We start from the raw sequence: 14,155 nt of genomic DNA, 5'->3' as shown, positions 1-14,155 counted from the left end.
TTCAATAGATTTTCGTATTTTCTAACACTCGTTTTTGTGCAGCGTGGTGACATGGGTGGGAGGAGGATCAGTACTGGTCGTGACTGCCCTGACTCTGGCCTCCCTCATCATGGACGCCCCAGCCACCTACCAGCCGCCTCCCGAGGTGCCTACATGGACTGCTGCCGCCTATTGCTTCGGGGCCATCGCTTTTCAGGTGGGGATGTAGTTTTTAGGCAGTACTTTCGTCGTTTTAGGAGGCTTTCTGGCACTTCTTCCTTACCACTTTATTCCTGTATTTGCCCGTTAATACACGTGGACACATTTTGCATCAGTAACGTACGAGAAGATTATCAAAGTGTGATGTGTAGAATGAATCGCTAAGGAAGATGTGTTCTGAATTCTCCAACACCACTTAAAATATGACCCTAAGTTAGATACGTATATAGAGACAAAAGTTCGCCTGCTGTGCCCCTGCGCCCGCTTCACACTTACAGCTGATCCATCACTTTCCTTCTTGACGCATTATATTAAAGAGTGAGGCATTAATGGGCATAGATGTACCAAGCCTTTTTCAGCCTAATATTACCCGTCAGAGGAAAATGAGAAGTAGAATAGGTGAAGTATTGGCGGACATTTTTCCCAGAGTCATAAGATCTTGTTATTAATAGTGTGTGTGCAAAGGTATAGGCAAGCTGTAAAATTATGGTGATTAATTTTAAGACGCTTTTCAGGGTAGGAACTGAGGAATTGGTTATACTGGATTCCACTTTACGAAATACATACATACGCCAGCCATGCTTCAGTTGCCATAATGAATTTTAGTAATTATGTCATAAAGTGTGTGTGTGTGTGTGTGTGTGTGTTTACACGTTTCCCTTCGAGATTTAAGGTTTCATAATGTGGTACTTAAACATTGCATTATAAAACTGAGAGCGAAGGGGTGGACAAGCAGCATATTTTTTACGATAACTTCTGAAGTATGGAGTGGTGATAGAATATGTCTTGTCTTTCAGTATCCTTGCTGACTACACTGCAGTGTGGGATTCAGGCTTTTCTGTATATTTGTCTTCCTGTCTTGCAGTCATTTATTGCCCCATCCAAAGCGTAGGGCTGCAGGTGTGCGCTGTACATACAATACAAAGGTAGCCAGTCACTTAATACAGAGCGGTGATATGTGAGCAATATATCTCAACCTTCCCTCGGGGTTTAAAGCCTTATGGGGCCCCATCCAGTTGGAGCACCTTAACTCAACAGACCACCAGGCGTCCATTTCGCCATATGGTTGCCAGCCAACATAGTAAACGATTTCTTGGGTTACAAAACATTTGGCTTGTCACTAATAGAAAGTCCCTTAAAGTAGCTCAACATCATGTGAGTGGATGGTGGGAACCCCTCCTACCTAACTCATTTAACAATTGCAGATACTCCATTAATAACCGTCAGAATTTAAGGGCTTGCATACAGTTTCCCGCACTCAGATTTAACCTCTTTAATCCGGTGACGCCTTTTTAATGTATTCTTGCTATTTACAGACGATTATGATCAGCTTAGGAAAGACCTCGTATTCAAGGTAGTGAACATGTACAAGTAAAGGCCAAGTCTGATGCTTCCAGTTCGACAAAATGTCTTAAGCTGTATAGAATCGGTTGTAGATAACGAGAATAAAATAAACTATACGTCATCGAATTGAAGTACGTAATAACACTGCCGATATAATGCGTCACTTTTTAATCCTGTACTACCTGGCGTCGTGTACTTCTCGTCAGGACTCACACAACACGGCTTGAACATTTGGAGTACAGTTCCTTACCCATGCAGGCCAGCTACTACAGTACTGTACAGTACATAAAGTGGACAAAAGCTCGTCTGATATTTCCACCTTTTCTGTCTCACACTTTCCTCCGGCTGTTAATGTTCCTAAGCTAAGAGGAGGTTGGTATGTTTCTTTGCCCTCAGATGATGCTCTTTGTTATGACATGTCAGAGAGGGGATTGGCAGACTTTCCCTAACTGTGATGTAGACTCAGTGGAATACTAGGCGAACTTTTGTCCTAAAATGTAAGTAGTACAGGAGGTTAGGTGACATCAAAATGTAAAAGCATCATCAGCATTACATACTAGTTTTCTTCATTCATTTGTAGTGATTATTTTTTGCCGTTATTTACCCGCATTTTGCAATTTGACATCCACACATTTGCTTTATTTATTCGTTCGTAGTGATTATTTTTGCAGTTATACATCCCGCATCTTGCAGTTTGACGTCCACCCAATGATCCTGACGGTACAGATGGACATGAAGCAGCGCCACCGCCTGCCCCTCGCCCTAGCCATCGCTTTTGGCGGTCAGTCTCCTAACTTGGTACTATCATCACCTTAGGAGGTCTTGTAGCACCTCTTCCTTACCGATTTATTTTACATACTACACCTTATTAATGGATGCCGTATGTATCTTTTGTGTATTGTCGCATTATTTAATGATACATACGAATATATTTGTTATATTATTTAGTAACTTCAGTATCTCGTTTAACCCTTTCAGCGCGATGATGTACTCTTCATTTTGATCAAGCGCCACTATTTTATTGTACTTTAAGAGGGCTGCCTAGTAGTAAAGTGGTTAGTAAACGCCATATATAATAATGTAACGTCCCTAGGCAGAAAAGGCTCCCTAAATTGGATAAAAACTTATCGTCATGGCAAGAACAAATTAACAAGTACAGAACTGCGAGATAAATAGTTTACTAGATTGAAGCAACTCTTTTTCGAAAATCTTTAGCAAAGTTAGCGAGTGGGTGACGGACATGTCTACTCCCAGAGAGGCTCCCGTGTGTAAAAATACCACATGGACTGACGAGGTTAAGCTTGTTCTGGTTACCGCTAGATACTTTGATTCAGCTGATATGAACTATCCTAAATTGCCAAGATTTGGTGTTACTGCAGTATTTTATACTTGCTGTAACAGTATTGTTATTATTATTATTATTATTATTATTATTATTAATTATTATTTTATTATTATTATTATTAATTTTCTCCAGTTGAGGAAATGTCCCTCAAATGGGTAAAGGGTTATCTGTGTGGGAGGGAAGCTTGGAGCGGCAGGAAACTGTGGTGACACTGAGCCGTAGCTGTTTTGGTGGATGAACTGTGGGATTGAGTGACAGGCTGGATATACGATAGATGATCTTTTTTTTTTTAGATGCTGATAAGCATCTAAAAATGTACTCTGTTACGAACTGACTGTGTGGCTATATACAGTATTTAGTGAATGAAGAACCGATTTGTAGGGTAATAGTACTATCATAGTTTTGATCGGATTTTAATCAAACCTCTTGGAAGGAGTGAAGCTCAGCCAAGAGGTTGACCTGTTGTGTTTTAGAGCAGTAGATCAAAGGTCTAAATCACGTGGCAACGTCAGCTTCAACAGTTTTGATCCTATTTCAGCTTGTGGAAGTATTAGAGGTAAGACAAGACGAAGGTATTCGAGTCTGAGAATAATCAGTTAAAGGGTAAGGGCAAAGTTAAACCCGTGTGTACCTTTGTGTGAACAAACTAAGTACAGCAGTTCTGAGCTGATATGGACCAAACTTGGTGGAAGAGTTGAGATATAACCAAGGAGTTAACCTTTTGTTTTTGAGAACACTAGGTCAGTGGTCGAGGTCATATGGTAATAGCAACTTAAACAGTTTAAGTCTTATTTAGATCAAACTTAGTGGAAGGATTCAGGGTATACTGAGGAGAAGGGATTTGAGAACAACCAAGCAAAGATCAAATACACGGTAGGGTCAGAGTTCGACCTGTGTCAGTGTATTAGTATTTGATGTTTGTAGGTATCTTTTGTACTAGCCAGCACTAATTGAATTATAGGCTGCATCACATTGTCTGGTGCTATGTTCGCAGCCTGTATGGATGATTAAATACAAAGTCACAGGGTATGGGTTTCTCCGGGTCAGATCCATGGACAGAAACTTACATTTTTCATAACCAGGGAAAGTATCGAACCCCAACCCTGTAGGATGGCAGTCTGTGACGTAACCACTGAATCAAGAGGTACAGTATTTACTCGTATGTAGACTACTAATATCTTTCTGCTTTGACAGACATGTTGCATTTTATAAGTGGATTTCTTTCTTCCTGTGATTGTTTTCTTGATTTAAAACATATACTGTACTAGGACACTGACGATGATGATGATGATTATCTTGCACTTTTATACAGTTAAGTATTGCCCCTATTAAGAAGACGTTAGTTGGTGCGTGTAGCACTTTGCGACCGGATGTTCTTCCGCAACCGGATGCTCTTCCTTGAGTGGTTTCTCATGTTTGACATTTTGGTGGCCAATCCTGTGGATCCCAACAACTCTGGACATGGTAACTTAACACAGACATTGGACGCCACCGTTTGGGATGCCGTGTTATGGCCACCTCTGAACTTGCAGGCTGTCTCCCGGATCCAGGGGCAACGACAGTGACTACCTCACACAGGGATCACACTGTTGAGACTTACGGCTGTATTCCAGCTGGTTGTGGAGATTACCTAACACCTCTTCCTTAGCGACTAAGAGCATTACAACTCGGTATCCTGTTGTATGTTATTGGTGTAAACTTTTTCGAGTCAACAACAATATAAATAGCATACAGGAAAAGGTAAGTTGTAAGCTGGAAAACAATTTGCTAAGAAAGAGGTGTTACGAAGCCTCCGTTGCTTCCTAGAATACTACCCTTATTTGCCATCATCTAGCCTGCCTCACAATGTACGGTAATGGAGTAAACGAACCACGCTTGACAAATTAACCATGGCCTGAGGATGAATTTGATGTACTATAAATATTGCTGCAATTTTTAGTTAAACTTTTTACGATACACAGCGGGATTGGATGACGGAAATCATACGCCAACGTTTTTAGTCAAATTCTCGCGTGGACTCGCACACCAGAGCTGTATTTATTCTTGCACTTATCCCCTTTAGTCTGATGGCGCATCTTGTTTTATTATTGCAATAATCAGATGATTTTATTATGTCTGGTGGTAAAGAGTTTAAGGAAGGCTATAACTAACTCCTTCAGTTTGCATAGTATCTCCAAAGGTAAATGGAATCTTAATGTAAAAAATAATCATTGGACTGGAACTAGGTCAGCCCTGGTGTTCGTTGCAGGGCCATCTGGAAAAGAACTAACCCAGACTTACAGTAACCAAAAAGCCAATACTGGTAAATAAGTAAGAACGATCAAACTCTGCAGGAATGTCAACTCGCGTTTCGTGGAGCTCTTGGCCTAAAGAGCCGTAACAGGGGCCTAAAAAAAGAACCTGAATGGGGGAGCTTCTGGATATCAACTACGAGGTCCTGGTAAGGCCCCATAACTGTCCTGAAGACTGTGAGGGGCTTCAAAGGGTTTAATTTCTGATCGGTTCTTTAGTAAGTCAGTCAGTCGCCAAGGAGTTCAGTGACATTGGTGTTATAGGCCGACCCCTGGGGGGGTGGGGGGTCTGTCATGATTGTTATGAAATATCTTCTTTATATATGTTATTTTAGCAAATACACTTGCCATATAGCTCACAACCAAACAGGTGAATACTCAAATGATAACATACGAAAAAGAAGAAGATTTGTTAATAAGAGACTGCCATAGAGACTTGTAACGATATTAGATTCCAGTTTCCTGCATGTAATATTGGGTCACATTCTGGGTGGCATTGGAGATTTCGTACTGCCTTTTCCATATCGATTTATGCAGTGTAATACACTTTAACATTCTTCTGTATGCTGTTCATATCGTTTTGGTATTGGCATAAAGGTGTAGTTTGCACCAGTAACATACAAGAGGAAATTGAAGTGTACTTGTATTGTGCTGAATAAATCCCTGACGAAGAAATGTTACGAAATCTCCAAACCCACTTACAATACGACCCGTGGCCACTCTTCCAGGATGTCTCTTAACGCCTTCAATCCCATGACATTTTATTAACTTATTCTTGATGCCCCCAGACAATTTTCTTTAGCTTCCGAATGATGTCAAGCAGTGAAGGGGTCTGTGCAGGCCATGTCTAACCCCTCCAGCCCTAAAAGTTATCCCTAAGCCGAGTAAAACTGTGTGGTAGTGGAAGAGATACAACACGTAATACGTCATTGGATTGAAAAGGGATGTTGTATTACTAGTATGCCTCGTGACCTTTCGAGAGTAGGAGAAGGAGGAGGAGGACGAGAAGGAGAAAGAAGAATAACAGGAGGAGGAGGAGGAGAACGAAAAAAAGGAGAAAACTTAGGTTAATGGTTATTGACTACACAAGGGTGATTAAGGCACCTTCCGTTATTTGTCCAGCCCATATTCCCCCAGACTACGACGCGCAACCGTCGAATTTAAATTCAAGGTCCCTATTTCAGTTCTAGGTACGAATTTCAGTTCTAGGTACGAAGGGGATGGGGTAAAGAAGACCTTACCCAAAAGTTCCATGGCTGGCCCTGGAATCGAACCCGCGACCTCTCGGTTGCCGGCCGAATATGCTTCTGATTACAGAGTGCCAACCAAGAGTAAAACTCCCGTACGTAAATATTCGTAGTTCAGAAAGTAAAGCCGTTTTGACCCAACTAGAGCCCCTTCAGGTATTCATTCCCCTCCACGCGCATGCTGTGCAGTGGAATAAGGCGCATCCTTCTTCCAAGGAGTGAAGTAGGGGTACAGAGAAAGTTCCAAGGGAATGCGTTACTGGCAGCGTGGAGCGAAGTGAGGTATTGTTACATAAATAATTTTATAACTATCAGTGGCTTTATTTGCGATGGCTGCAAGCCTCTAGGTTGCATACAGTCACCTGCTGTGGAGTGGGACTGCATAGTTTTGTTGTCCTTGTTACAAAGCGTGACGAGCAGTATGTACCCTTTCTTTCCGATTACGTATTATTACATTTTATTCCTGCTGTCACTAGACGGTTTTATTAAGTAAAGTTCTGTAGCAGTGAAAGGTCTGTTTAATGCTATACCTAACCCTTAAATTGCACAGTCTTCCCTAAACTACATTAACCCTCCTGAAGATAACAAGAAAAAATACAGTACGTTACCATAAGGGGCTATAAGGGCATTACAGAACTGAACCCAGTCACACAGAGGTCTCATGCACTACAGGCATTTCACCTTAACCTGGCTCAGATTTCCGTCTTTTTGGAGACTTATTTCACGTAGATTAATCGCAGAGTAAGGCAGTGCTACGGTTCTGCTACCTTTCCATAGCACTTCGTGAATAGCAGTATTACTCTTGTTATAACTTAGCAGTCAAGGTGGAGAGATGGCAATTTATGGTCAAATTAAAATAAAGCGAGTATAACAGCACTACGATCGATTCCCTGTTGTAAGCAAGTTTCTCTTCCTCCTCCTCCTCCTCCTTTCGTTCTTTCTATCTTTTTTTTTTTTTTTTTTTTTTTCCAGGAACATGTTACTGGAAGATTCGGTACTCTCCATACATTGTTTCTTCTGCAGAGACTGTACTCCTTTTACCTTCACTTGGCCAAATTTTCGTCTTTGTAGAGCTTATTTCACCTAACTCATACCGTAGAAAAGAATAATCCTACGACTGTGAGCTTAGCATCCTTTCCACAACGCTGTTTTGTGACTAAACTCATATTATAGTGGTAAACTCGTGTTACAGCTCAACATTACAGATGGAGATAAGGCAATTCCAGGTCAAGGTAGAGTAAAAGGAATATGGTACTATAATAGTTACATGGTAGTTTAACATTCATGTCACAGCATTTATTAATTCAGATTTCATGAATAAGAATGACTGTGTGTGTGTGTGTGTGTGTGTGTGTGTGTGTGTGTGTGTGTGTGTGTGTGTGTGTGTGTGTGTGTGTGTGTGTGTGTGTACGCGCGCGCGCGCTCTTCACAAAGCAAGAGACGGAATTCCGAATCTGTTGAGGAGAAATTTATGTATTTCAAAATTCTTTCATAATTTCGTTTCACCTCACAACTCATATCATGCAGTATTCTCTTGTTCCAGATGCCATAACCCTTATTGACTGAATGTCGTATGAAAATGTATACTTCAGTACAGTATACCTGGGACAAACAGTAAACTTGGCTTTCTTTCTTACAAAATAGCCGTGTTTAACTTCTACCATAGAGCAAAGATAAATCATACTGTAATAAGTGTGATGTAATATTATTTTTTTACTTATTTATAAACATCGATTTTATGGTGCATAATATTGGCACCAGTTATCAGACAAGGGAATATGTTAATGCAAATGACTGATGTGTAAAATTATACTTTAATGACCTTTTTCGTAACTGCGCTGGGGAATCCCAGGATCCCTGGAAAACTCTGGTTATGTCGCGGAATCCCAGAATGTTGAGATAACTTCGAAAGCAGAAACCCGAGTAAATAAGATTCGTTTATGCAGAAAGAGCGAGAGCCAAGAAGAGTCTGTGCTCTCCTTGTCCTATGTGGGAAAATACACAGTGGTTACGGGGTGGAGGGTGATCATGTTTTCTATAGCGCTTGTTTTCTAACCTGAAGAAGATCCCTAACCCTTCTCAGCTCAGTTAACCGCTAAGTGTGGTTAGATTACAGGGTGGTGTATTATCGCGAGGGGAAAAAAATGTCTTGACTTTTCTTTACACCTGTTTTGAATATCGAGCGGGAGCCCGTTATCGGCAGATCAGAAACTCAAGATGAATTTCAGTATATGTCGAGAATAGTCCTGGTTGCTCCTGGGGTATTGTGACCGGTCTTGAGTGATTCTGATTTCTGCATACTGGAAACACACACAGCATGTCGGCTTCGCATGTAAATTGTAATCCTGCTGTGTGAATCCTGTGTAAGTCGTATGGAAATGAGGATTAGTTCGGCATGGTATGATGGAGTCGAGCATGTAAGCAAATGATCAACTGATTTCTTATTTTGGCGAAATTCTTCAACTCATAACTGTGATTGTCAGCTCTTGGGATAATGCTCGTCAGTCGTGTGCCGATAATTAATAAAAATCGTCGGTCTGGTTTGTTCTTCGTAAAGTAACAGAATTTATTGTTATTTTTATTTATCTATGTTGCATTGTAGCCAGCCAGACTGAAGGCGTTCTTTTTCGATGGTGATACTACAAATTTGACTGTACTTTTGCCGTCTGTATAGAATGTGCATGATTTCCATGGCCAAAATTCTACCCACGCATATCAGTACTCAGAGGGTTCCCAGTGGTCACGTTCAGAACATGTACAAGGTAAGAAGTCCAACGGGGTACTTCCCATGGCTGTATTATCTGATAGTGCTGGCGCCATTGATTAGGCCAACTGTTTTGCACTCCATGAAAGATTAAAGGCCGGTCGAGCTGAGTAAAATCGTCTCTCTTTAGCCAGCATATAATGACAGCTTTATAATGTCGATGTATCGTGAGGATGGTAGAGAAGACTGAATTTAGTCCAATAGAAAAAAATCCAGTAGACCCCTGACGGTGCTGGAGATGAATCCATGTGTATTCTTGCTGTTGTCTGGTCATTTTACTCAACTTGGGAAAGACCGTACACTGAAGGGGTTTATGAAGGCTATATCTAACTCCTCGACTTCAAAGTTTATCTTCTACTGAATAAAATCATCAGGAGATAGCAAGCATAAAATGAAAAAGACGTCCTCGCGGTTTGTGGGCACAGTGAGATAAGAGACAAACAGGAAATTGTTTAAATGAGATACTAGGAAGAGAGATAACAGGTAATCAAATTTCATACTAATAACCATTTCGCAGAAAGATAGACAGTCAGACAGTATACAGATAAGATAGGCACTAAGACTACACATCAATTGCAAGGGCTTATCCAGTCACGCTTTATACATTTACAATGATAAAAAAATGTATATACATCATCACATATTTTACCATCGTAAACTACAAACCTTCATCGGTAGGGTCAAAAATTCGTGCTATAGTGAATTTTCAAACATATATTGCTTATTTTTTCATTCAGTGATTCTGTAATAAAATACCACAAGTTAAAAATTGAGGTTCATATTACCTAGACCTCCCTTACCATCCACCACTGAAAGACGACTCTGACAGGACAACCAACACATAAAAAACATCAGGGCAGGCAGTTAGACAGTATATAACAGCGGAAGCAACACTAAATAAATAATCCTTGCATGCCCAGGACAACTCTAGTATTCTGTTCTAGCTACCACCAAACAGCTTTATTGGACTGAGTGAGTGCAGGAGGCTGAGTGGTAATGCCAGTACCAGTACTCCTCCCGTGGGCGATGGTATTTACACTTCCATACTCCAGTGGTACACTTTTACCTGTTCTATACCTGTGTAACATTGGCGTTAGCTGGAATGAATTATAGTGCTAGAGTTGCCCCGTCCATGAGAAGGTCAATTATAGCAAACTGCAAGGACTAGCTCTGGGGTGAATTAAGTCGTTTAGCGTTCGATGGTGTAGAGTCTTGGGGTTAGGTTGGTCATGGTAGGGTTGAATAATGTAGAGGTTAAAAAAAAGGAAATGATACGATGAGGCGGACAAACGGTGAAATGAGGCAGGCGAATTATCAACGTTTAGAGAGAGAGAGAGAGAGAGAGAGAAACAAACACACACACACACACACACACACACACACACACACACACACGGAGAGAGAGTGCTGCCACAAAAAGGAAATCATCTTCGTTAGATTCTTGTCCAAATTTCCATAGATTTCCTAAGATTCATCTTTGAATTTCCTTTAAAATTTCCTTGTGCAATAAACAAGAATAAATACCATTTCTTCAATAATTGGTTACTTTCTGCAATGTAATTTACCCGTTTTACTATATCAGTGCCTTTTATTAAAATTCATTCTGTTACCAATGATGTCACAGCATTTGTAGTCATATACATAATTATATAGATTCAGATTCCTTTTGCGTTGCAACCAGACTGCACACGGTAACAACAACCTGTACAATTAGCTTGCCAAATAACATACATAATTCCTGTACTGTATGGTTTATAAGCAAAATGTTACAAAAACAGATATTCCTAAAAAATAAAATAGTAAATTTTGACAAAATGTTTTGCAAAACAAATATGCTTCAAAAACAGATAAGAATATTTCTAATTTGCTATGACCGGACGTGAACTAGCAGTAAAAATACATGGGATATTAAAAATTGCATAGTAAATTGCTATAACCAATGGTAGACCAGAAATAAGAATATCTATCCCTTACAGAATTCCAAAGTAAAATACTGATAGTCTTAATCTTACTCTGATTACAAAATTTCATCACATTGTTAACCAACCCAACACATGTGACCTTAATCATTGACTACAAATAATATTTACAACTTATAGACCAGAATTTAAACCAGATACTGTAAACTTCTTTACCCCTGCACAGTTGTTGACTTTATAATTATAAGGATTGTATTCGCCCCTTGTAGAGTACAATTCTTATCTGTGGGGAGGCTTCCCACATACAGCTCTTCTCAAAAGGGTGGAGTCAAAGGCTTTTCGTCTCATTAACTCTCCTCCTCTTACTGGCTCCCTTCAACCTCTGGCTCTTCGCCACACTGTTGCATCTTTATCTCTTTTCTATCGTGACGTTAATAGTCACTGCTCCTCAGAACTGTCTGCTTGCATCCCTTCACCTCTAAGACGGGCGCGTAGCACCCGTCTAGCAACAGACTCGTCACTTTTCTGTCCAGCTCTTTAATGCAAGAGTTAACCGTTACTCCCAGTCCTTCATTTATGCAACAGGTCAGCTCTGGACCTGTCTCCTTCTGTCTGTATTTCCTACTTCCTATGATCTCCAGTCTTTCAAACGCAGTGTGTCCAGGCATCTCGAAATGAATGGATCTTGAATTTGGCTGTCTTTTGTATTGTTTCTGCGTTTTTCTTGAAGGAACGGTTTGCGGGCTCCTGGCCTTTGGTTCCTTCTTCCTTGCATTAAAAAAAAAAATTGTACTGTAGTTATATGTTTTCCAGTGAGAATTATGAGATTTATTCGTACATAGCAATTTTAAAAAGTGCCGACCGTAATGTATACCTTTACCCAAGATTATAATAGTTATGTTGGCCGAATTGGCTTCCTGGATAGGCCGAGTTAGCTCACTGAAATTCCAAATCAGTTTAATATCTACAACCAGGCTTAAGTCTTAGGCGTAATTCCTGTCACAAGCAATAAAAATATGCCTCCTAGAACCCACTATAACGCACATGCATAAACATAAGCGTGATTGAAGTAAATAAATGAGTAAAAGAGATGAAAATGACTTACTTGATTCGTCATTCTCGGTGTTTACAAGCGCTTCATAGTTGCCAGCTGCCAACTTGCTGTCTTGCCATCCCCAGTGCTACACTGTGTTGTCAGTTGGTTCAGCTTGGTTGGTACCAGTGATTGTTGGGTGAGTTGGCCTTTTCAGCGTCTTTTCATAACACAAATAGATCCAGAACTTTATTTAGCATCCAGGAGTAAAATTTTTTTGAATTATTTTGGTCTTTACTTTTTCTAAATTTCCTACTGTTTGGCCAAGATTTCCTTAGAATTGTCATTTCCTTAGACTCATCCTTGTAGACTCCAGCAATCCTAAGAAAAGGATCATTTCCATGAATGTGGAACCAGAGAGAGAGAGAGAGGAGAACATAAGGATAAGAGTTGGGAGATAAAGTAGTAGGATGAGAGAGAGAGAGAGAGAGAGAGAGAGAGAGCGTACATCAGGTAATTTTCAACATGTCATCCAGGCGAGAGAGACTCAGGAGAAGCAAATTATAAACGATAAAAACACCTTCACCACGAAGACGTAATTTGCTGTTCACTCTTGCTAACGCCACACGATTTTACTCACCTCAGGACCGACCTCGAGCAGTGAAGAGGGTTTTTGAAGACTTTATTTGACTCCAGTTCGAAAAGTCTCTCCAAAACTGAATAAAATAGATTAGTTGTAGTGAGAATAGAATATTACGCCATTGGAGTGAAAAGGTGCAGCATTTTATCCCTTCAGACTGTTGGTATATTTTTTTTTTGTATTTTTGCCATCGCCAGACAATCTTACTCAGCTTCGGGGAAACTTTTGGAACTGAAGGAAAGTTAAATATAGCCTTCATTACTCACTTCATTACAACTAGAATCCTCCTGAAGTTAAATTGAATCCTATATTGGAAGCAGACAAGTTAATAAGTAAATGAGTAAAATTATATATCATACATCACCAGCTTGAAGGGTTGAGTTTCCTTAGAAGTTAATTCGTTTAAGAAAATCAGCGTATATCTTCGCGTTTCTTCATTATAACATTGCCTTGTTTGGTTGTGAAGTATTTGATGTCTGTGTAGGTGAAGATAAAAGCATAAACAAGCTGTCTTCTATGTAACTTAAACCCCTTCAGTCCCATGACCCTTTTCCTATTATGTCCATGTTGTCACCATTCAGTTTTATTCTGTTTTAGTGAGGTCCTTTAGCAGTGAAGGATTTAATGAATGCTGTATAGGTAATCCCTCCAGCGCCTTTCTGTGTCTTTTATTCAAGCTGTATCCAGACGATTTTCTCAGGTTAGTAAGGACTTCTAGCGTTGGAGGGGTTAATGTAGGCCGTGCCTAACCCCTCTAGTGTTAAAAAGTGTCCCATGAGCTGAGTAAAATCGTCTGAAGGCAGGTGGAATAAAGTAGAGAGGACGTCAGCGGATTCTAGGAGTCAACCTTCTGAATCCGGTGACAGCTTTTATTCGTGCTACCGTCAGACGATTTTATTCTGCTTAGGGGACACTTTCTGAACTCGGGGATTTAGTACTGCATTGATTAATTCCTTTGCTACCAGGGGGTTCTTCATAGCTGAATAAAATCGTCTAGAGGCAGCAAGAATAACAGTCTAATACGAGTACCGGTATATCCTTGGACTGGAGGGCTTAAGAAGGTTTATAGATATGACCCATGGTACCATTCACACACACACACACACACACACACACACACACACCACTATCAAAAACATATGATCTGAACACAATAGAACTTGAACACTTTTCTGTTTGATCTATTGTATCTCCTTGACGAAAGCTTTTCCAGTACTGCTAACCATCCTGTGTGTGTGTGTGTGTGTGTGAGAGAGAGAGAGAGAGAAACATGACGAAATTATTCCAAGTTCCACGCAGGCAGTTCATTGTATACGCTAACACGTAATTATCTGTGTACCACGGACGCGACAAGCCACACGTAGTCTAACTGGA

The 14,155-nt window shown here is 40.3% G+C and overlaps 1 protein-coding gene across 1 annotated transcript in view; it reads left to right on the top strand.

The window, feature by feature from the left end:
- The window catches only part of LOC145400141 (uncharacterized), an 84,890-nt gene that overhangs the window by 28,922 nt on the left and 41,813 nt on the right, over positions 1-14,155 (top strand). The window contains exons 6-7 of the mRNA XM_080272676.1: positions 43-196; positions 2,236-2,323. Of these exons, the coding sequence (XP_080128802.1) occupies positions 43-196; positions 2,236-2,323 (242 nt within the window). The remainder of the gene's footprint in view (positions 1-42; positions 197-2,235; positions 2,324-14,155) is intronic.

Source organism: Coenobita brevimanus, chromosome 1 (genome assembly GCF_032717465.1).
Source record: "Coenobita brevimanus isolate Jiangsu-jjx chromosome 1, ASM3271746v2, whole genome shotgun sequence".
NCBI classification, from domain to species: Eukaryota; Metazoa; Arthropoda; class Malacostraca; order Decapoda; family Coenobitidae; genus Coenobita; species Coenobita brevimanus.
This window is presented reverse-complemented; position numbering and strand designations above follow the sequence as displayed.